Source organism: Mercenaria mercenaria, chromosome 6 (genome assembly GCF_021730395.1).
Source record: "Mercenaria mercenaria strain notata chromosome 6, MADL_Memer_1, whole genome shotgun sequence".
NCBI classification, from domain to species: Eukaryota; Metazoa; Mollusca; class Bivalvia; order Venerida; family Veneridae; genus Mercenaria; species Mercenaria mercenaria.
This window is the reverse complement of record NC_069366.1, coordinates 55,528,294-55,554,678: the sequence shown is the minus strand read 5'-3', so window position 1 is coordinate 55,554,678 and position 26,385 is coordinate 55,528,294. Positions and strand designations below refer to the sequence as shown.

General features: G+C 34.7%; 1 protein-coding gene across 1 annotated transcript in view; it reads right to left on the bottom strand.

The window, feature by feature from the left end:
- Nucleotides 1-201: 201 nt before the first annotated feature.
- Nucleotides 202-26,385, bottom strand: part of LOC123548827 (cleavage and polyadenylation specificity factor subunit 5-like) — a 43,742-nt gene continuing 17,558 nt past the window's right edge. Inside the window, exon 7 of the mRNA XM_053545967.1 lies at nucleotides 202-4,609. Within this exon, the coding sequence (XP_053401942.1) occupies nucleotides 4,588-4,609 (22 nt within the window). The 3' untranslated portion in view covers nucleotides 202-4,587. The remainder of the gene's footprint in view (nucleotides 4,610-26,385) is intronic.

Here is a 26,385-nt window from a genome sequence, read left to right as displayed (position 1 = left end):
ATAACTGGAATGTTGCTAAATAAAACCTGGCAACATACTACAAGTAATATTAGACCTTTTTACTGTGTTGTCACCAATTTCAAAGGATTAGAAATGGAAGTCAGATTACCTGAATATCGAACAAAAAACTGTAAAGTTGAGGTGAATGATCAATGCAAAGCTAGGCTTAGGCCGATGTTCTTCAAGGAATCAAAACAATCATGATTTTAATCATTTATTTTAGACATAATTTACAAAAATATGTATACAACATATACATGAACACAATAAAAGCTAAGCCCATCACTAATAGTGACTTCCTAGTACCAGAAAAGCATTGGTGTTAAGGTGCAAACTCAAGTACTGTAATTTCAACTCCACTTTTTGTACACTTTGGTGTGTATAGCAGTGTCATAGGAGTTAAATGGTGCAGGAAGAGTTCTTTTTCTTGCCACAAGATTCTCAACCAAATATTAAACCATTTCTCTAAATAATAAAACAATACTCTGTAAAAGCATTTTTCAAGGGCATGAAATTTCATGGCTTTGGCCAACAAGAGATCACAGAGTGATCTTGGCGCCCACCAATGTGCCATTTTTGAGTGTTCCAAATTTCAAGATTTATTGACTAGCTCAAGGTCAAATTTTCATTTCCGTACACAACACTGTGCATGTGGTCCAAATTCAAAAGCTGTAGCTTGAGAAATGTGAAAGTAGGTCACTAGATCAATTTCAAGGACAAAGTTCTTTGTACACAAAACTATGCATGTGCATCAAGTTTGAAGGCTGTCGTTCGAGAAATTTGAAAGTAGGTCACTAGGTCAATCTTAAGGTCAAAGTTTATTTCGGTACACAAAACTATGCAAGTGGTCCAAATTTGAATGCTGAAGCTTGAGAAATGTGAAAGTAGGTCACTAGGTCAAAATCAAGGTCAAATTTCACATTAGAACAAAAATCTATGCATGTGGTCCAAATCTGAAGCCTGTACCTTAAAAAATGTGAAAGTAGGTCACTAGGTCAATGTCACGGTCAAAGTTTGTTTCGGTACACAATCCTATGCATGTGGTCTAAATTTGAAGCCTGTAGCTACAGAAATGTGAAAGTAGGTCACTAGGTCAAGCTTAAGGTCAAAGTTCATTTCTGTACACAAAACTATGCAAGTGGTCCAAATTTGAAGGCTGTAGCTTGAGAAATGTGAAAGTAGGTCACTAGGTCAAAATCAAGGTCAAATTTCACTTTAGAACAAAAATCTATGCATGTGGTCCAAATTTGAAGCCTATACCTTAAAAAAATGTGAAAGTAGGTCACTAGGTCAATGTCATGGTCAAAGTTTGTTTCGGTACACAATCCTATGCATGTGGTCTAAATCTGAAGCCTGTAGCTACAGAAATGTGAAAGTAGGTCACTAGGTCAAAGTTCATTACGGTACACAAAACTATGCAAGTGGTCCAAATTTGAAGGCTGTAGCTTGAGTAATGTGAAAGTAGGTCACTAGGTCAAAATCAAGGTCAAATTTTATTTCGGAACACAGAACTATGCATGTGGTCCAAATTTGAAGCCTGTACCTTCAAAAATGTGAAAGTAGGTCACTAGGTCAATGTAAAGGTCAAAGTTTGTTTCGGTACACAAAACTATGCTTGTGGTCCGAATTTGAAGGCTGTAGCTTGAGAAATGTGAAAGTAGGTCACTAGGTCAAAACCAAGGTCCAATTTCATTTCCGAACACGAAACTATGCATGTGGTCCAAATTTGAAGCCTGTACCTTCAAAAATGTGAAAGTAGGTTACTAGGTCAAAGTCAAGGTCAAAGTTTTTTTCAGTGCACAAAACTATGCATGTGGTCCAAATTTGAAAGCTGTAGCTACAGAAATGTGAAAGTAGGTCACTAGGTCAAAATCAAGGTCAACTCATGTCAAGGTTCATCTTGCCACTCAAAACCATACATGTAGTCCAAATTTGAATGTTGTAGGTTATTGACAAGAAGATTTTAAAAGCTTTTCCCTATATAAGTCTACATGAACCATGTGACCCCCAGGGCGGGGCCAAACTTGACCCTAGGGGAATAATTTCAATAATCTTAGTAGAGAACCACTAGATGATGTCACGTACAAAATATCAAAGCCCTAGGCCCTGTGGTTTTGGACAAAAGGTTTTTCAATTTTTTCCCTATATAAGTCTATATAAACAATGTGACCCCCGGGGCGGGGCCATATTTGACCCTAGGGGAATAATTTGAATAAACTTGGTAGAGAACCACTAGATGATGCTTCATTACAAATATTTAAGCCCTAGGCCCTGTGGTTTGGACAAGAAGATTTTCAAGCCAAGTTTTTCCCTATATAAGTCTATGTAAACCATGTGACCCCCGGGGCGGGGCCATACTTGACCCCAGGGAAATAATCTGAACAACCTTGGTAGAGGACCACTAGATGATGCTTCATACCAAATATCAAAGCTCTAGGCCCTGTTGTTTTAAAGTTTTTCCCTATATAAATCAATGTAAATTATAAAAATAAACAAAGGGCCATAACTCACTCAAAAATTGTTGAACCAGTCTGATTTTCAGGGGGACACAACTAGGGTATCAATACATCATTCTGACAAAGTTTGGTCAAAATCCCCCTGGTAGTTTCTGAGGAGATGCGATAACGAGAAATTGTTAACGGACGGAAGGACGACGGACGCAGTGATCTGAATAGCCCACCATCTGATGATGGTGGGCTAAAAATGGCCATTTTGTAGGGATAAGAATTCATAGATTTTAAATTCTGAATATTTGTCCTGGATGAGTCCCTTGTGGCAAGGACTCTTCCTTCACCCTTTTACTCATATGGCACTACTGCATGAAGATACCAAAGTGTACAAAAAGGGGAGTTGAAATTACTGTACTGTGTTGCTATTCACTTAAGTTTGCACCTTAACACCAATCAACTTCAATATATGTGCTTTACACTGTGAGTATAGTATCCAGATATCAGCTCTGAATTAAAATGCCTGTATTTACAGAAATGGCAGTTTCAGGGATTCAGTATAATCTGGCATAATCTTGCTTTTCTAAGGAGAATGGTGTATCTGGGACAAAATATCAAGGACAAAAAGTGCCCTACTGGGTCATTGACTTCTAAACTTGAACTTGTGGACAGCTGCTCTTCTTGTCCAGGTGTACATATCAAGTATTATGACATTATGTATCAATAGGTCATTGATTGTTCTGTCCAGCCAGAACATAAAAATCATCAATAAAAATCCTTGGATTACCATCAAATAATTTAAATGACTGGGTATAAAATTTTATGGTTTCGACCAAGTTATTTTGCCTAGATACAAGTACTCAAGGTTTTCACTTTTATTTGCAATTTAATTTCAAGCATTGACAAAACTAACAAATCCAAGAAAATCCTTCACTAGCAAATAAAAATGACTTTACAGTATTTCAAACATTAGCCCAAACAAACTTTTGGATGATATGCAGAGATTAAAGGTCTCATAAAACATCTTTTTGACCTTTAAATAAAGAAATTAGTTTTCAATTATTATAGATAGCCTATTTCCATTTCACAGCATGCAAGTAACAACTTTCACAGAAAATAATCTTAGAGAGTGCACTATATTGTCATACAATTTGCAATTAGCTGTTAACTACAATTTAAAAGTTCTATTTTAGTTGATTGAAATCAGTTGCTATTTACAGGAAATCGACTATGTTCAATGGGTGGTGATTAAATAGTTTAAATAGTTGAAACATTATTTTCTTATTAAAACACCATAGTTACCTAGGAGACAACAGAATTTCATAATTTAAATGTAGCATTTAAAGATGTTCAATTGTAAAATGTTGTTTATTGCACATTATACACCGTTTTGTTTTTTTTTTGGTTTTAATGGCATGCAGACAGTAAAGGTCATATGGCAACTTTACAGCTTAACATGGTGAATGAAACTTGCTTGATATGTATAATTGCTAAGTTATGACTGTGCACTGGCAACAGCCATATCTTCTTTTACAAATCCAGACAGCTTTATCACTTTTAGCAGAGTCATTGGAGGCACATTTCTGTGAACTTTTTTTCAAAACTGAATCAGTTGTTTAGGTGCTGATATTTGAACTTTGTTCTATTTTCATCTCTGCTGGTCATGTCGAGGGCTTAGAGCGAAACTAGTCTAAGTATATATAGAAATAGAAGCAGATAGACTAGTTTCGCTCTGAGCCCTCGATGTGCTTTTTTGCAATGTATCAGAATTAACAATCTATAATATGGATTTTCAGCCTCAAGGTCACTGTGGCCTTGACTTTTGATGTACTGACCCTCAATACAAATGGTCTATGGACCAACAGACATGAGCAAAACCATATACCCTCTTTTCTTAGAAAAGGGACATAACAATGAATCTTAAAATAAAATCAGTATGGCAGTGATTCTTAACAAAACTTTTCGATTTTATTCACATCTTTATTTACAAGGACACAAATGAAATGAATTGTAAATGAATATGACTATCTCCTAATGTTTAAAATGTTTATTAGCTGCTCCAGGCTGCAAAATTGTCTCTTGCTATCTTCTGTTGCTGATGTGTTGTCTAGGCTTTATGTACAGTTGTAGTATGAAGGTCTCAGTTGTAGTTAAAGTCAAACCTGAAAAACACAAATTTAGTAGTTATATAAATAAAACATTTATAAAAAGTAATCAGTTTCATTGATGCAGCAAAGAACCTTACACCTCCATTAGCTCTCTGTTTTCTGGACTATATTTTACCAGTAGTACAAATGCTTATATGAGCCGTGCCATGGGAAAACCAACATAGTGGGTTTGCGACCAGCATGGATCCAGACCAGCCTGCGCATCCGCGCAGTCTGGTCAGGCTCCATGCTGTTCGCTAATAGTTTCTCCAATTCCAATAGGCTTTAAAAGCGAACAGCATGGAGCCTGACCAGACTGCGCGGAGGCGCAGGCTGGTCTGGATCCATGCTGGTCGCAAACCCACTATGTTGGTTTTCTCATGGTACGGCTCATATATAGCTTGTTTCATAGAAAATTTTGACCTGTAAAACAAAATATATGTATACTTTTACTTAAAACTCAGTGGTATAATTGACTTAATTATTTTCATTTTTTTTCTCCCTTCAACAGATGGCCGAATTGACTTGCCCTGTTTTGTGAACTTAGTGTGATTGTGACTGAACTTTACTGCTCATACAAATAAATCTAAACTGGAATTATAAGGATCCATTTAATATGTTATTTTTTTTATATTTATGTACAAAAAGTCCTGGCCAAAATTTAATATGCGCATAAAAACATGCAATTCTTTTCTAGGTTTTACATTATATAGAAGTGTTTGCAGCTAATCTGATCCTTCAAAGTAACAGTAATGCAAGTGTCAAATTGCATCATTCTAATTCTAACTTGTATTAATGCAAATCTAAAAACTGTAACACATGACAAAAATAAGCATTTATCTCCCTTGTCACTATACTCATAAAAATTCATGTATAAATTACAATTTCTCTTGAATCTTTTTCTCTTGTCTTAAAAAGGTTCCAGTATAAATTACAAATACCTCCAGAAAATTTACATTTAACAAAAGAAGTGAACACAGCTTACAAATTGTTTTTAACACATTGAGATACCCTTGGCAGTATAATTGACTTAATTCTTTTCATTTTTTTCTCCCTTCAACAGATGGCCAATTTGTAAATTACTTGCTGAGAGAACTCTAGAATAAACATTGGCTGATATTTTAATTTCTTTAATCCCAGAGGGACCCTCCATTAGTATTGTCTCATAAAGAGTTGGTAACAAAAACTGATGACAATAGTTTTCTATATTTTTATTTTATTTTACTGGGTAATGTACTGACATTCTGACACTGTGCCTTTATCAAGGTAAGAATTATCAAGTTGTTAGGTTTAACGTTGCACCGACACAATAAGCAAGTAAAACAGAAGTTTATGAAGTAATGTAGAGTACCAACGACATCACGTTAAATGGCAGTTTTTAAAGTCCAGACATTAGCACCAGTATCACATTTGGTCACAAAGGGTGAGCCAAATGCTTAAGTAATCCAGGGTTTCTGGCCATCGAAACATAGAAGATAAAAGGGAAACAGCCAAACTTTAAATTAACTGCTTGAGTCACAGAGCCTGGGTGTTAAAGCCAGCAGTGTTTCACTATATAATAAATGAATTCATTAATTATGTTGAACAAAACAAAACAAAAGATTTAAATTAAATGAAATGAACACATAAACCATAGCCTGATGCTATAACATTCCAGAAAAATTGTGTACATGCATAAAAAAGAAATTCAAACTATAAAGTATTTTATGGAAACTTTATCTTGAATTATAATTTTCTCATATAAAAGTGATAGTACATTTTTACATTGAATTTAAATAATTTCATGAACTATTTTGCCCAGCACACAGTATCTTTAAAATACCAGTATACCGGGTATCCTTCTTTAAATAGTCAAATGTATTAATTTCATGAGGTTCAAGAGTAAAACCCTGCAAGTAAAATTTAAGCAAAGTGTTGGTCTGAATGTTATAGAAAATAAAGATTCCTTTGTAACAAAAATTGTGAAAATAAGATCTGAATCCCTACGAAAAAGAGAAAACTTTCTGTCATTCAACAACCTATAATTCCAAACAAAGCATGTCAAAAACAAATCGGCCATCAACAATTATTGGATGGCTATCAGCAAACAAGTATTTCACGATTCACGCCTCACGACCTTCCTTATGACCTTTTAACAAAAATAATTCTACTAACGTGATTTGAGTAAATGGGATCTTTTCCATGTAAATATTCTTTGGTTCACGGCATTGTTCGCGTTTTGATGCTTTTGTACAAATTAGATTAATTGAGCTGGGTACTTTGTGACTGGAATATTAATGACCATTATATGGTATGAGCAGGTTGGAGCGACAGATTGTTGGAAATTGCCCATTCTCGTTGCTGTTTTAAGATTTTGTTTTGTTTTCTTCATTCCTCCTAGATCAATAAATTCTCTTGGGTTGTCATCTCTCTTAAATAAAGATATTTCAAAAATCGCTGAACCACAAAAATGGCCCCGACTGTTGAAAACGCGAAGAAAATGTTCCTTTCATTTGGGAACAACAGTGAATAATCAATTTGTGTTTTTTTCTTCTCCATTACAAGAAATTAGGCATTTCATACTATAAATAAATTGCAAATCTACATATAACATTGACCTCTGTTACACCTGGCATTCGAATTTTTTCAAGTCAATCACAGACTAATAATACACATTAAATTTTTAGCAACTTTTAACTCTCAACTAAAACAGATTTACACAGTGCCATTTCGGAAATGTTAACACTATTTTCAGCTCTTAAGTGCTTTCTACGTTTCCTCAGCTGCAACATTTGTTATCACACTGACCAAAACGCTTGACCAGTTTCTATTCAACAGTCTATTACCATGTTGCTATATATAGGTAGCTATTTCAATACTGGGCAGCGGATAGTTTTACAAGTGCCCCCCGATTGGCAGATGTCCTTCCTCTGGCGAAACATCAAATTTCACACATGGATTGAATCTTTAATTAAAGGGAATGAATACTTTCAAATGTGATTTAGAAATAACATTGTGATTTATTTTTAGTTACTTTACAGGTGGTTTTATACAGTGTCATCATAGAAGGCGGTTTCTCCATATCGGCTATGATAGCAGCTTGTCATTTCAATGTCTGAACAAACTGTAATAAACTACAAGAACCAATTTAAGACACTGGACATTCTCTGTAATTACATCTAAATTTAGACATTCCAAAAGTTCTGGACTAATTTCATAACTGTCTGGGTCTTTAATAATGCATGAATAATTATAACTTTACAAATAACTCTGCAATTAAATATCTGGAGGGACATACTCAATATTATTTTGCTCAGGTCTTACTTCTTGAAAATTATAATTTATCTTCTCTTGGATTTAAATGCTAAAGAAAATGAAGTGCTTTGCCATCTTTAAAAATACAAGAGGTAAATGTTGATATACAAACTACTGTATGGTCAAGCCATAAAATGAGAGGGTGAAAAATTTCCAGTCTACTACAGTTGCATACTGCAATAAAATATCATATCTTGCTGTCAGAATGCAATTTCTAAGGCAGAAAAATTCCAAAAGTTGCTTACATTTAGGTAATGTTCCAAGCACAGTTCTTTTGTCAACTCACTCAAACTTTAAACCCTTAAAATCACCCTGCTAAATTTCTAAAATGGACTGGTCCATCAATCAATTTGGGCAGCATCACTTATTATTTAAAGGGGTGTTCACTGAAAATTTACTGACTGACGGACCTGTAGGCTGATCTTGGTCTGCACTGGTCACAAAGGCAGAATCAATTGCTGTCAGCAGGCTAAGAGTTAAACAAACATTTGACAGAAGCTTAGATCTTACAATCAAGCTGGTCTCCTACCAATGTAATAAATTCAGTATTATGAAAATATTTACAGTACTGTATCAAAACACTTCTTTTCAAAACTTGGTAACTATCACCTGGCATGGGACTATTAAAATTGAAAAACCTGAAAACGTTCTTTCTAAAGCAGAAATATCCTTTTCAAATAGAGTTACTTAGGAAAATTCTAGCTGTCAAAAGCTTGAAATAATGACTTAGTTGAGATGGGGCATTATCTGAAATCAAAAACCATTTCCAGGTTTATTATGATACAGCAACACCCTACAGAGATACTATCATAATACATTATTTCCTGAAAAGTGGTGCTTCATATGAAGTCCAAAGTAGGGAGCTGTACATGTTCCTACATGCATATCTGCTATACCAGCACCATAGCTAATAAGATTATCAAATATATATAAAGAACACAACACTGTTGTTCTATAACGAATTATGCAGCAAAAACAACTTGTAATATTAAGGTTTAGGAGTATATCACCAAAACACAGAAATTTTTGATAAACGAACAACATCATAACTAATATTTTACCTGACCATTACATGTTCTGCCGAACTGTCCCGTACTTAAAATATTCTGAAAAAGTTGTCTCCCTTTGAAAATGAATGCCATTTGTAAAGAAATAAAAATAAACAATTACTGAAAACTGTCTTCCACCTAGTTGTGTGAAATTTCAACACTCGCACGCTATTGCAAATGCACCAAAACAAACATGTGTAACAGTTCTTTGAAAGTGGTGAGTTTTTAAAGGCGTTTGACTGTCCGGAAGTTGGGCCCCTTTAGGCAGTCCTTTTCCGGAATTCAATGTTTATATCAGTATACTGACACTTGTTTTGTAGTTTTTGTTATAAAAGCGTGTATATTACTCTACAAAACAAGTGTCAGTATACTGATATAAACATTGAATTCCGGAAAAAGGCTGCCTAAAGGGGTCCCACTTCCGGACAGTCAAACGCCTTTAAAAATTCACCATTTTTAAGGAACTGTTACACATGTTCGTTTTGATGCATTTGCAATAGCGTGATGCTGAAATTTCACATAACTAGGTCGAACACAGTTTTCAGCGATTGTTTACTTTTATTTCTTTACAAATGGCATTCATTTTCAAAGGGGGACAACTTTTTCAGAATATTTAAAGTACGGAACAGTACAGCAGAACATGTCATGGTCAGTTAAAATATTAGTGACGATGTTGTTCGTTTGTAAAATATTTCTGTGTTTTGGTGATATACTCCTAAACCTTAAAGCTTTTTTGTCCTTAAAAGAACGGTTTTCATCCAAACATCATATTGCAAATAACACTAGGTATATGACATACACATCTCTCATAAATATAGCGAGGTCTACTTTCAGCATTCTTTAAAAATCACGAAAAATACTGCAAGTACACAGTTACAGTAACAAGAATGGACAACTGCAGAATGTTTATACAAACTTAGAATAGCCATCACATTTTGAAGTTCAAAGTAATTTATTTTCTCTTTTTAATGCATACATTTTTCATCATTAAATTTTGTGTACGTGAATGGGAACATTTTTGTACTGTGGCATATCAGTCTGGAAGTTTCTTACTGTAATACATAGTACTATTTTTTTACTAGACCAGTATACTGGTAATACTACACATTCTTAATCTGGATCTGTCCTGAAAAATCCCAGGCTTGAATTATTTTTTGTTTTTAGTGACTAGTGAAAGCAGAACTAGACCTTTGCAACACAGGACCCAGACTCCTCTTTAACATCATGCACAGAGCTATTTTTTCTTTACAATTTAATCTGCTGAAAATTAAGTAGTATTTCCCCTGAAAATCTTTCAACATACCAAAGAAATGACTTCATTCAACTATCTGAACACATTAAATCTGTTTTAAAGAATAAACGTGGCTATGTGTACTCATTGTCAACATGCCTGACAGATGTGAAGCAGTGGTCATCTGAGTTCATACTGACCATAGGTCAACACAGGACAGCTGCTAAATGGTCAAAAATGACCACTCAAACATAAACATCTCAGATGAGAATATTCCATTTACTATTTAAAAAATTTATAATCTCAAACATTTGCTACACAGTATATATGGAACAGGTATACCTCAAACGATATAGTTTTACGAGATTTATATTGATTATTACTTTAAATTTAGTTAATTCAAACATTTATGTTTTTAGATTAAATACTGGAGCTTAAAATGGTAAGTATTTATTAGAACATCTAAGTAAATTTTTAAATGTAACAATTAAATTTTGCTGTACATCTACAATCCATATAACAAATTGCAGTAAAATTACAACTTTAAAGTAAACAATATTCAATACTCAGATGTTGTAAACATGTTGTGTTTGCCATCAAATTCAATGTCTTAATTTTCAAAATCTTTTTTCATTCTGCCAATAAAGAGTTCACAGATGTTAAAAGCATGAAGACTGTCTAAATAAAGTAATGTTTATGAGCATTTCAAAGGCTGAATCAAATACAAGAACCTTCAAAATACATTAAATATCTCATATATTTAGATAGCCGTGGAAATAAAATCAGTTCGAATCAAATTTATGACAATACGAAAAGCTCCTTAAACTATGGTCAGCATTTTCTTCCTAATGTTTAACAATTGCCCATAAACTATCCAATTAGAAATACAAATGTGTCAAAATTTTCTTTTCAAAAATCATGGTGGCAGACGTCTGACGAATGCTTTTTCTTAATCCAATCATCAACAAAAGAGGGCTCTTTGCCGAGACATTCTTTGTACATGACAGAGCCCCTGCTACAATATTTAATACCCACAAAAATTCTGCCAAATACGCCGTCAGAAAAGAACAATTTATGGTTTCTTTAATTGTAATAACTCCTTTTTTGGAAGTTTTCTCTAATTATATGGCGACACATGCATACCCCGCCGACAACCAGACTTTGGGTTCCATTGTGTCAGAATCTGGAACGGTCTCTTTGAGACAAAGGAGTGAGTTGTCCTGCATTAATGACTAAATCTTCCATACAAAGAAAGAAGCTTTTTTTACTATGACCTCCCTCATTCTGAGACATTTTAAATGACCTTAAATTAGTCATTGTAACAAAAGGTGACATTTAATTGCAATTTTTATATTGCACAACTGATGCATCATAAGGTACAGCCTGGCTCATTTTCTAAATTAACGATAATATTAATTTTTAAATATTAAATTATGTATGTACATCACAGTATCATGCTGTCAATAGGGTGAAAAAAATATAGATTTAGTCTAGCTATGAAACATTTACATTCATATTATAAATAAGAATAGAAATTTTATTAACCAAACAGCTATATATATGTACTCGGTACATCTAGAAACACAACATTTTTTCCCTCAATTTTTTCATACAAAAAATTCCTTGTACATATATATTTGAAGTTTGTGTAGTAGTATTGTAAAATCGTGTAGAAACCTGACCATCATCCAAAACCAAAACCCCCTAAAAAATCAAGTAAATGTGGTTTTCTTGTCAATTATCAGCTTTGTAGACCATGTGTCCCATTTCTAGATGTTTGTACTAAATATAGCTTATTTGGGGGTGTACAGGGTACTGTTAGAACATTAGAATTCCTAACAAAATGAAGACTTCCACTGATACTGAAAAAAAATAATTTATGGTTATTTTTTAAAAATTAGGTCATTACTAGTATAACTTACATACTGGATTGTAACCTAACAGTAATCAATGACATCTAAAAGTAATTATTATACTCTAGACCAAGTTTAGATTGTGGACGGCAATAAATCAAAGCATCTTTATAAATTAATTTTAAAACTATTTATGCTTAACATGAAAAAAAATTAATGTCAAAAAACCTATCGGCCAAAACTCTCAATTATTTCACTGACCTTCTCCTAAGAATTCATTCTGCACTTGGTATTTTGGAAATTATAAAATAGCAAAAAACGATTCAGCAAAGACGTAATCATTTACATATTTTACAGTTTTACGTTGTTTTTTTTCTGAGAAATAATTGCTATCCAATATCTTTTGTGTTGAATACAAAGACGATCAGATAAAATTTTGTCAGGCCGCTACAGGGCCCCCGTGTCTTGTTGCTTGCTAAATTAACCCTTATTGTCGCGACCTTTGTTCCTTACAACAAGTATCCGTTGCTCCCCTCCTTCGGTCAAATGAGGCATCATCCAGTCCCCGGGCCATCATGAATTAATTATTCTGTCATCGCGACAAGTTTTTTCTGGAGACAAAGTCTCACAGATGGCGTTGCCACAAAAATTTCTCATCAAATTTAAGAATCGTTACTTTTCCTCATAGACAAAGACAATTAAGACGGCAATAAATATTTATTAATTTCCTTAACTGATGGTAAGTGTCTCTTGAGTTTTGTATATTTGAGTTAAATTTAGTGGGAAAGTAGTCACTATTTTTAAGTTCAATTAACTTTAGTTTCTTAGATACCAGTGAGTACTGATATACAAATTTTATATATTTCTGAATCAGTTCTTTGGATTTATTATTATTTTAATTTCAAAACTATTTTCCATTAAGCAATTTCTGGGGCATTTTCATTTCTGTGCTTTGAAGTATCTCACTGCCTACAAATTTTATTACTAATATCTTGGTAAAATAAAATATCCTGTAATTTTGAAAAATTTGTGAACGAGCACAGTAACTGTTGTGACTGGAATATTTTTGTATCAAAAAATTAGACAGTATGATATAACATTAATATCAGATTTCAAAATTCCATTAAAATCTCTGGGGTTTTTTTATCAGCGAAATGAAATGCGTTAAATCACACACCAAACACCTCTTAAATGTATTAAACAAACCTCACTTCATTTTTTTTTTTCATTTCCTGACCACTACAGGACAGGATACTGTTGCCTTGTAATAAGCAGATCTGACAAACACGGCCAAGTGTTGGTTTGGCGATGACGTACGCCATATTGAATTACACTCTGCTATTAACCATCAGCACTATCTTAAATACTCCCCACTGTTTTGATTAAGTCGGATAATGGATTTAATGGAGCTAACTTTGATTTCCCATTTTTCACATTTAAACGATTTCCTAAACCAGTTACTAACAATGCCAGTGTGAGAACTTTGTTAAATTCAACAAAAAATTGTCTTAAAGAAACAACAGAAACAGATGAAGACATATTTCTAACTTTGAAGAAAAAAAAGAATGCTTTAATGATATAAATTAACATTCAAGTCTTTAAAAAAGTCTTAAGAAACAAGAGTTGTCAGAGGAGACAGCATGCTCAACTATTTCGACACTGGAAAGTGAAATGGGGCATATCTGAGGAAATTTGAGCTATCACTGAAGTCATTAAAGTCCCTGCAGAAGAAACAAAACATATTATGTGTGAAGTTTCTGAACTGACAAGATAAATTTAAATACTATAGGAAGTGATGAAAACTGGGAAGATTTAATTTTTTTTTCAAATTGGTTATAAGTTTTTTAACTAATTGTTTTGGAAACAGTCATATGATTGCACATTCAGAAACAAACATTATAAAACGTTCAAATCATACAAATCCTATCGCTCTGGCTGACAGGTGATTTACACACCTCAACGCTCACAAAAGTCACCAACAGTGCACACAGTTAACCACAATATCTCAATTAACTACAGAATGGCTCCATTCAGTGCCCTATAATGAGGCAATTATTCTCACCTGATGTCTGTTACATCTTGGTGAAACCAGAACAACGCTCTTCTAAAAGGGATTAAAAATACCTTTACTTTCTCTTTATAATTGAGCTTGCATTTCCACTACCCTCCATCAGAACAGGCTCAATCAAACCAAGCCTGCAACATTTTCATTTATGTCATGTTGGGCCACCTGTGGTTTTCAACTTTTTTTTATTTAATACTGTGTAGAACTTTCATCAAATGTTTTAACAGGGCAAGGTTTACATAATGCCACTGAAACCCTCCCTCCACTGCTGCAAACCCTAATAATCTTTAGTTTGAAATACTGACATTATGACAGAGGTCCATGCAAGGTTACTATAACAGACCAACAAAGTGAAAATGTGTCAAGACCTGTTCATGAGAATTAAGCCATCTCTATTTTTAAATCTGGCTGGAATGAATTGGAGCAAAACAAGAGAATGGTCTGTGCATGGATTTCAAGACCATCTTTCACATGAAAATACTGAATGTAGAATAGTGTTTTAACCTTTACCCTGCTAAATTTCTATAATGGACTGGTCGGCAGAACCATTTATCATTTGAAGGGATGTTTACTGAAAATTTACTGACTGAACTGCGAACAGTGCAATCTGACTAAAGTACTCTCCTATTACGCTACGCTTAGGATCTGAGAACGAGCTATTGATAGCCTCCTTCTGACGACCCTTTCGCTAGCCAATCAGAGCTTAATTAACTTACAACATTTTGCAAATCTATATTTAGCCTTGGTTTTTGATATTTACATATATTCTTATGTCGTAATGTGTCAGATAGCTGGTTAGCTCAGTGGGTAGGCCACTTGCTCTGTAAGCAAGGGGTCTCGGGTTCGAGCCCTGGAATGACTGCACATTTTTCTTACTCTTTGACATTTGAACAAGTCGTCTGATTGGTTCAATTAACAAGAGCTGTCGGAGGACAGCAACGCTCGACTACTCAACAGCCTTGTCGACTGAATGAATACGAAAGTCGAAAAAGGGGCATAATTTAAAAAAAGCAAAATAGGGTTATGGAACCTGCATAGTGCTTATCAGCTCATGACAGTGGACAAGTGTGTGAAGTTTCAATCCATTCCCATTAGAGGGTACTGAGATACCAGCCTACATATAAGAATTTAACCCAAAACTCCTAAGTTTAAAAAGGTGCATAATTTTGTAAAATGCAAAGTTGAGTTATTGACCCTTTGCACTGCATGTCATATCATGACAGTGAACAAGTGTGTGAAGTTTCAATCCTTTCCCATTAGTGGATACTGAGATACCAGCTTACATACAAAACCTTAACCAAAAAATTCTAAGTCGAAAAAGGGGCATAATTTTGTAAAAAAGCAAAATAGAGTTATGGAACCTGCTTTGTGCATGTCAGATCATGACAGTGAACAAGTGTGTGAAGTTTCAATCCATTCCAATTAGTGAGTACTGAGATACCAGCTTACATACAAAACCTTAACCAAAAAAATTCTAAGTCGAAAAAGGGGCATAATTTTGTAAAAAAGCAAAATAGAGTTATGGACCTGTGCAATGTAAGTCAGTTTATCACAGTGAATAAGTGTGTGAAGTTTCAATCCATTCCCACAAGTGGTTACTGAGATACCAGCTTACATACAAAACCTTAACCAAAAATTTCTAAGTCGAAAAAGGGGCATAATTTTGTAAAAAAGCAAAATAGAGTTATGGGACCTGTGCAGTGTAAGTCAGTTTATCACAGTGAATAAGTGTGTGAAGTTTCAATCCATTCCCACAAGTGGTTACTGAGATACCAGCTTACATACAAAACCTTAACCAAAAATTTCTAAGTCGAAAAAGGGGCATAATTTTGTAAAAAAGCAGAATAGAATTATGGGACCTGTGCAATGTAAGTCAGTTTATCACAGTGAATAAGTGTGTGAAGTTTCAATCCATTCCCACATGTGGTTGCTGAGATACCAGCTTACATACAAAACTTAACCAAATCGGGACGCGGACGCGGACGCCGACGCGGACGCCGACGCATGGGCGAGTCCAATAGCTCTACTATTCTATGAATAGTCGAGCTAAAAATAGATTTGTGAAAATAAAAATAGCAATCCAAAACATACAGAAGACGAATGTGAATGGGTCATTCTCAGATCTTCATTTAGAAGATCAAGTACTTTAGTCAGATTGGCGAACAGTGCAGACCATGATCAGTCTGCACGAATGTGCAGGCTGATCTTGGTTTGCACTGGTCACAAAGGCAGAATCACTTGCAGCCAGCAGGCTAAAGGTTAATATCTATCAACATGCAGATCATTAACATAGATTTCAACATAGTTTGATTTACAGTACAGGTTTCATAACACTTGTAAAACCTATTTCTGGAGTTTTAAACTTAACCAACATCTACTCATATCAGATAAAGGGTGTCCGTTAATAAATTTAAAGGTAGTTGTTTGAAGCAAGTGTATTATGCTCTAGTAACTGCAAGACACTTGACAATTGTTTTTATTGGAGAACCTTTATCAAAAACAAAAATATACTAATTCTAGCAAACCATAAAATAACCTGTCTGCCTGATCAATCCAGAATCAACTGATATCTAATTTTTTTCTAAGTCTAAAATCGAAACTCAGGACCCTTTTAAGGGACAGGAAAAGGAACAGGAAATCTGCAGGAAATCTTTCTCTTTTTTCAGAAGTCCCCCATGCTGACTGTGTCCCTATTGTGTGCACTGTGACAATGTTTAATTAAATTGACAAGAGGCGCTAATTCATGCATTCAGCGAGACTACTCCAGATGTTCTATAATATCTTTAATTAGAAAATACATGAGCCAAGACTTTGAGGATTAAGCCATCAAAGTCACTTGTTCTCCATTATTTTTAAAGGGAGATGCAGCGACATTTTTGACAACAATATTTTGTTTAATATGTAAAGACATTTTTTTTTCATGTTTTTTTTATGAGAGACATGTTTTGTTCTGTTTGGGTTTTAAGTCACACTTACATATATTAGGTCCTATGGTGGCTTTTCAGCTTTTGAAGGTGGGCGAAGACCCCAGCTGCCCCTCTAGTTATTTAGGTATTGGCAGGCAACAGGGTAGATTCCTCCACTTTCCTAAAGCCAGCTGGATTACTTTTTTTATGTGATGCACAAGCAGGGCTTGAATCAAGTGATGGGCCATTATTGACAGATCTAAAATCATAACCTTAACAACTCCATCCCATTTCTAAAGCATGCCTCATCTTATTTGAAAGATTAGGCATGCATTTTATTCAAGACTTTGCATATTTTGCATGCATTGTGGTCTGTGACAGCTCTAGTATTTTGACACAAGGCAACCACCAGAAAGTGTCTCACTCAAGGGCAACTGAACTCATGCTAGAGGGTTATATACTTGCATTACAATTTCAACAGTTTTTGAAAAATTGTCCTTTTTGTGAATTTTCAAAGGCGTCAAAAAAATCTTAAAAAATGTTAATTTCTTCAAGGTTAAGGCCAAGATCACTAGGGGGCCATGATAATATCACCACTGGGGTGTAAAATGAGCTTTTGAACCATCCTACAAGGTTTCTAAGAACTATATGTAACGGTTTTTGAAAAATTGTCTTTTTTTGTGAATTTTCAAAGGCGTAAAAAATCTAAACAAGAGGGTCATTGACCCTAAAGCGCTCACCTGTGTACAAGGTCTCAAGTGTGTTTGTATAACATAATGGTACAACTACAGAGTTAGGTTTCTTCTGTTAGCCTATATTATTTTCCGATGTCATTGCAGAGCTGGAGCGGTCTTCTACACATGTCCAGAAGTGATTATCAATTGGGGCGCACGGCAAAAATATGCAAATTATTGCATGTCCCCACGCATTTAGTGTATAATATGTATAATATACTGACTAAAGGTTAGGGTTAGTATTACCATGGTTACAAAATATATACATTTAAGATACTTTTCGTTCAAATTGCTGGAATCTGGTATATACCGGAGTCTGTAATTTATAGCGGCGCTCCAAGTCTGCATTGAGTCACAGTCCTTTCTTATACATGTCGCACACATTTTTTTTACCTTAGGGCAATAATTTGACAATTATGGTAGGGAGTCAAACCCTTATATCACATGCCACATATCAAAGCTCTAGAGAAGATTTTTGGATTCTGATAGCTGAAAACCTATTTTTAACCAAAATACCCATATGTTCAATGAACCGGAAACATTTAAACAACTTTGAAAGAGAGCTACCCAGAGATCATTTGTGTAAAGTTTCATCAAATTTTCGTTCAGCTGTTTTGGAGGAGATGTCCTTTTCTTTAAAGAAATTGTTGATGAAAAGTGACCATGCCCTCTGGCGGCCATGTTTTTTGACGAATCTGAAAAATTTGAACACTATTTGTAGAAGGTCACATAAGGACAATTTGTGTGAAATTATTCTAAAATCGGGCTAACAGTTTTATACAAGACGATTTTCTAAGTTTCTACTACATACATAATTATAGGGAAAAGTGACCACGCTCCCTGGCAGCCATGTTTTTTGACGAATAAGAATATTTGGAAAATCTTGGAAGGGGGTCATGCAAGGACCATTTGACGTGTAAAATTATTTTAAAATCAGGCTTTCCGTTTCACATAAGAAGATTTTTTAAATTTCCACTATATACATTATAGAGAAAAGTGACCACGCACCTTGGTGGCCATGTTTTTTGACGAATCAGAATAATTTGAACAATCTTGGTATAGGGTCACACAAGGACCATTTGTGTAAAATTATTTTAAAATCGAGCCAGCAGTTTCACACAAGAAGATTTTTAAAGTTTCCACTATATACGAATAGGGAATAGTGACCTGACACCCTCTGGCGGCCATGTTTTTTGACAAATCAGAATAATCTGAACAATCTTAATTGGTAGAGGGTCACACAAGGCCCATATCTGTGTAAAATTATTTTAAAATCAGCCAGCAGTTTCACACAAGAAGATTTTTAAATTTCCACTATATATACATATAGGGAAAAGTGACCACACCCTATGGAGGCCATGTTTTTTGACGAATCAGAATAATTTGAACAATCTTGGTAGAGGGTCACACAAGGACCATATTAAATTTTGCGTAAAATTATTTTAAAATCAGGCCAGCAGTTTCACACAAGAAGATTTTTAAATCTCCACTATATACATATAGGGAAAAGCGACCGTGCCCCATGGCGGCCATGTTTTTTGACGAATCGGTATGATTTGAATAAACTTTGTAGAGGGTGACATTAGGACCATTTCTGTGAAACTATTTTAAAATCAGACCATCGGTTAAGGAGGAGATGTCGTCTGAAGATTTTTCTATTTTTAGCTCTGGCGGCCCCTATGTGCAACCAAGCGGAACCGTTTGAAAAATTCTGGTAGAGGACCATCCAAGGAACATCCATGCCAAGTTTCATCAAAATCCATTCAGTTGTTTTGGAGGAGATGTCGTTTAAACACAACTGTTGATGACAGACAGACTGACGTACACACATGACGGACATAGCGTGATCACAATAGGTCACCATGAGCACTTTGTGCTCAGGTGAGCTAAAAATGCTAATTTCTTCAAGGTCAAGGTCACTAGGAACTCAGGACTCACCATAGGGGTGTAAAATTAGTTACTAAATCATCCTACAAGGTTTTAAAGAAATATATGTAACGATTTTTGAGTTATTCCCCATTGCTGACACCGTCCTGCCGACAGAATTTGAATCGCCGAGTCTCGCTTCCACTAAAAGTGGCAAGACAAAAATGGTGATAGGTTTCCAACAGCGTACACATTAAAATGACATTAAAATATAATTATACGAAAAATTTAAATCCTTTAAACATATAGACATAATTTTCTATTGACATTCACAGTATACTGACAAATAGACTATTTCTTACTTGGTATTTTCATGATTTTGCTAACTTGATTTACATAATTATGCCAGTTTTAAGGATATTAATTTGAAAATTGCTTTTGAATTATATCAATTATAACCACTGACATTATATGAAAATTTATGATTCAGATGGTCAGATTCTTTATTGTATCAATTGTTATATATTTTAGCAACCTCACATATTGTAACACAGTGGTTCTGATAGCAGAATAATTATTTTGCTCAAGAAAACAACTTTCTGTTTCCTTAACCTTTAGCATGCTAGGTAAATTGTTGTCTGCTGGAAATGTCGTCTGCTAAAATTGTTAAGTTCATTCAATTTGCTCCAAAATTGGAAGAAATATTGTCAGAGTAGCAAACAGCTTGGAACCTGATCAGACGCCGATTTAATCGGCGTCTGATCTGGTTCCAAGCTGTTTGCAAAGGCTGTTAAATTCGCCTGCAGCAGGCTAAGGGTTAAAAAAGTATTTATAAATAGTTCATGGATCTTTTTCATCAAAAAGAAAAACCTGAATGCCCTTTTTAAAAAAAGCTTTTTTGCTTTGGGTTTAATGCTTTTTTCCCCACAGTATTTCAATTATGTAAAGGCAAGCAGTTAACCTAGCTAGTTTTCCTGGATTCTGTACCAGTACTAACCTGTTCTCTGCAAGTAACTGCCAACTTCCCCATGTGAATCAGAGTTCGAGGACCAACGACTTGAGACATGATGTCTTTTTCTACCGTCAAGGAGAACATACACCTTGCCCGGGCATCAAACTCACAACCCCGTGATCCACAGATCTGCACTTTCCTCATTGAGCCAATGAAATACTTTTTACATGCCTGTTACAATACACTTCTCCTGGTTGCCTTGGTCAAAGTAACTAACAGCTTGCTACATCAAACAAACCACACTATATCTGTCTCCAAGGGTGGGGGTCGTGGGGTTGGGGCAATGAGGGGACAGCAGATTACTCATTTCACATTTTTTTTTCACCGTCCAAATTTCCTGATGAATGAGCACAGCAAAAAAAAAGATGATAATATTGTTAATGATACAATTAAATGACATTGCATGCACACTAGAAATGCATCATAAATCAGACGACAAAATTATGCAAATGAGCGACTTCCTGCGACTGTTACAAGTATCAAATTACTGCACAGTTTGTAATTCTTTGCAACATTAACTGTAATCTTTCAGGTCCCCCCGGTACTTCTGACGAGGACACTATTAAAGCATAACAAAACATCTTATAGTCTGCACCATTAAAACATGCCTTGAAATTGCCAAAGTCTGTGGAACGAAATCCCTAAATTATATGAATGCACCAATTATGTGGCAGCCAAATTAACGTAAAAGTTAATTTACATCATATTCTGGATTCTGAATTTGGTTTGGACTAAGTTTCGTAAACATACATCAAGCATTTTACAAGAAACAGTTGTTTAAATTTCTCTATTTTTAGCTCTGGTGGCTGCTAAGTGCAATCAAGTGGAACAAACTTGGCCAGGGATATTTCTGACATTAAAGATTTTGATGGACTTCCATCATGCAGTACTCAAGGAGAGCAATTTAAACGAATTTTGAGTAAGACCTATCCAAGAATGTGACAAGTATTTGTTGGGTTTAACGTCGCACCAACACAATTGTTGGTCTTATGGCGACTTCCCAGCTTTGATGGTGGAGGGAGACACCAGGTGCCCTTCAGTGTGTTATTTCATCATGAGCGGGCACTTGGGTAGAATCACAGACCTTCCCTAAGCGAGCTGGATGGCTTCCTGATAAATTCAATGCCCCGAGTGAGGCTTGAACCAACATCAGTGAGGGGCAAGTGATTGGAAGTCAGCGACCTTAACCACTTGGCCACGGAGGCCCCTTGTTACAAGGTAAGTTTGTGAAGATCTATTATCAAGCAGTTCTTCAGACGAAGTTGTTCTAGGGCCTTTTCTATTTTTAACTCTGGTGGCCCCAAAATGTAGTAAAGTGGAAACATTTGAACAAACTTGAGACAGGTTCATGCCAGGATGCTACTAGTCAAGTTTGATGAAATTCTGACAACAGAAGATGAATGCCGGACTATCAACCTAAAGTAACAGCTCTACTGAAACCTTTGCAGAGTTAAGCTAATAAAGGACCATAACTCAAGAAAAATATAAATATTTCAAAGATTACTCCTCTCAACATTTACTCATTCCTCCAATACAAAAATAAAAAGTCCTAAAATGGTTAGAATCTTGAAGTTCTCTATCACCGCTTAAATTACGTTGTAGATCAAACTGATCGTTGTTCTGGTGAACATTTTTTACAAACTTTTAATTGACAGTATAATAATTGTCCCCTTACTTGTCCTATTCCGTTCCAACTTGTATGAAACCCCAATGCGGCCAATCAATTTCTTGAATAATCAAGACAAATTTCAAATTCTTTGAGAAAGAAAGAGTGAAGAACTGCTACAATTTAAACATAGATTTACACTGATGTCTTCTGACACTGCCATCTGGCTAACAATAAAAGAAAGAAATTTTTGTCTGGGTCTCTACAAATGGAAATGCAACACCACTTGAAAGCTATCATTCAAAATATCATAGATCTATAATTAATATTTATATCCCAATATGATATTATTATCAGATCGAATGTCTGGGACAGATATGGTATCGTCTGTGTCTGAATTATTCTCGAATGAGGTCTTCGCTATGACAGCCGCAGTCCTGAAGGTGACGTGTCAATATACTTTTCGTTGCTGTGCACACAAAATATTTAACTTCTGTTACACCACTTGATGTGATGTCATCGATTTTTAACTTCAAAATTTTATTGCAGGTAATAGCAAAATTTACATAAAGCAGATTGTTACAATGTTACAAAAACAACTACACACTACAGAATAAACTTACAACTTTGTCCCTTGAATGAAAATATTCTAGCATTGTAAAAGTATTATACAATAGCTATTGACAACTATGATTGTGGTCTAATCAAATTAATGTCTGTATTTAAAAGATTAATACAAGACTGTGAATATTACAATTTTTATCATTTTTCATTTAACGTGTGTGTGTGTTTGGGTTAAGCATCCTTTTCAACAATTTTTCAGTCACTACAAACAACGGTGTCTTTAAATTTGTAGCAGTGAGCAAAATGCTAAGTTTTATAGTGCTGCTCTACTAGAATATCATGTCTTAAACACAAGACATGATACCCCACCCAGTAATATTATACTGACACAGAGTTGACCAGATCTAAAACTATCCTCTTACACTGAGCACCAAGTGAGGAACTTGCTAGTACCATCTTTTTCACTTTTTTGTATCACATAGACAGGGAGCTAACCCACAACCTACTGCTCTTTAAGTTAGTGCTCTAGCACTAAACTACTGAGGCAGTTCTTCATTCAACAGAAGCTGATACACAGATAAATACCATTTTTAATCTGACTCCTTTAATCAAAACTGGTAACCAAATACAAAAAATATAAATGTGAATTTCTTTCAAAGGAAAAAGCTGCCAAATTTGGATCATTACAGTCAAATGCATTAAGATGTTGATCACATCAAGAAAACAGAAAATAAGGGAATAACCTTTATACAAATTAGCATAGGAGATGTACAGAAGATTCCAGCTTTTTATTAAACAGGCACCTGTCTGACTTAGTTATGGAGCTTTTCTTGGGTATCTGAAAACTGCCAATGACTGTTAATTAAGTAATTATGAAGTTTCTAGCTTTGTGTAAAGACAGAGACCAAATACTTGCTTGATCAAAAAGAAAAGAACAAACAAATAATCTCCTGTCCCAACTTTTTTGGCAGGAAGTTGACACTTAAATGTGTCATCAGCAGACAACATTTTGTGATATTTCCCATAATTCTCAAAATCTCAGACAATGGAAGCATCACTTCCTGGTGATAATACCCATAATTCCATTGTCCAAGACAATGGCAACAGCACTTCCTGTTCACACAGATAATTTCAAATAATTTGTGATCAAACTTTTCCCTTTTGTTTGAATTCATCTCAAAATTCAGTAATGAATGAAGGGCGAAAGGAAATTGATTCTAAGTGCAAATAAGAATACTAACAAAAAAGCTATGAATTTAACAAGTGCCCTACTTGTAAATGTGTGGCTGTAAAAGTCCTTAAGGATTTGCAAATTAAATAAATGTCAATCAATTTTTCAGCCATTCTATTGTCAAAGTATAATACAGTTTTTTGTTTCTTGCCTTTCTATGTTCTTGCCTTTCTATGTTACTGGGGGTTTAAGTGTAACAGGATATGCCAAAGATAATACTTCACTCTCAATAACATTTCCACAAGTTTTTTTTTCAATTTAAAAATTGTGTCTGCATGTTCATATGAGCTTATGGGATCTAATAACCTCTACCTTAAATTTGACATCACTTCTCCCTCTCAATGACGTTATCTCTACCTTACTATTGGACATTATGTTATCTTTACCTTGTAATATGACTTTACCTCTACCTTACTATTGGACATTACCTCTATCTTACAACATGATGTTGTCTCTACCTTACAGTATAATGTTATGTTTACCTTGTAATATGACTATACCTCTACCTTACTATTCGACATTACCTCTACCTCACAACATGATGTTGTCTCTACCTTACAATATGATGTTATCTTTACCTTGTAATTTGACTTTACCTCTACCTTACTATTCGACATTTCCTCTACCTTACAATATGATGTAATGTCTCTACCTTACAATATGATGTTATCTTTACCTTGTAATATGACTTTACCTCTACCTTACTATTCGACATTACCTCTACCTTACAACATGATGTTGTCTCTACCTTATAATATGATGTTATCTTTACCTTGTAATATGACTTTACCTCTACCTTACTATTCGATTACCTCTACCTTACAATATGATGTTGTCTCTACCTTACAATATGATGTTATCTTTACCTTGTAATATGACTTTACCTCTACCTTACAATATGATGTTGTCTCTACCTTACAATATGACCTTATCTTTACCTTGTAATATGACTTTACCTCTACCTTACTATTCGACATTACCTCTACCTTACAACATGATGTTGTCTCTACCTTACAATATGATGTTATCTTTACCTTGTAATAAGACTTTACCTCTACCTTACAATATGATGTTGTCTCTACCTTACAATATGACGTTATCTTTACCTTGTAATATGACTTTACCTCTACCTTACAACATGATGTTGTCTCTACCTTACAATATGACCTTATCTTTACCTTGTAATATGACTTTACCTCTACCTTACAACATGATGTTGTCTCTACCTTACAATATGACGTTATCTTTACCTTGTAATGACTTTACCTCTACCTTACTATTCGACATTACCTCTACCTTACAACATGATGTTGTCTCTACCTTACAATATGACGTTATCTTTACCTTGTAATATGACTTTACCTCTACCTTACTATTCGACATTACCTCTACCTTACAATATGATGTTATCTTTACCTTGTAATATGACTTTACCTCTACCTTACTATTCGACATTACCTCTACCTTACAATATGATGTTATCTTTACCTTGTAATATGACTTTACCTCTACCTTACTATTCGACATTACCTCTACCTTACAATATGATGTTATCTTTACCTTGTAATATGACTTTACCTCTACCTTACTATTCGACATTACCTCTACCTTACAACATGATGTTGTCTCTACCTTACAATATGACGTTATCTTTACCTTGTAATATGACTTTACCTCTACCTTACTATTCGACATTACCTCTACCTTACAACATGATGTTGTCTCTACCTTACAATATGACATTATCTTTACCTTGTAATATGACTTTACCTCTACCTTACTATTCGACATTACCTCTACCTTACAACATGATGTTGTCTCTACCTTACAATATGACGTTATCTTTACCTTGTAATATGACTTTACCTCTACCTTACTATTCGACATTACCTCTACCTTACAATATGATGTTATCTTTACCTTGTAATATGACTTTACCTCTACCTTACTATTCGACATTACCTCTACCTTACAATATGACGTTATCATTACCTTGTAATATGACTTTACCTCTACCTTACTATTCGACATTACCTCTACCTTACAATATGATGTTATCTTTACCTTGTAATATGACTTTACCTCTACCTTACTATTCGACATTACCTCTACCTTACAACATGATGTTGTCTCTACCTTACAATATGACGTTATCTTTACCTTGTAATATGACTTTACCTCTACCTTACTATTCGACATTACCTCTACCTTACAACATGATGTTGTCTCTACCTTACAATATGACGTTATCTTTACCTTGTAATATGACTTTACCTCTACCTTACTATTCGACATTACCTCTACCTTACAACATGATGTTGTCTCTACCTTACAATATGACGTTATCTTTACCTTGTAATATGACTTTACCTCTACCTTA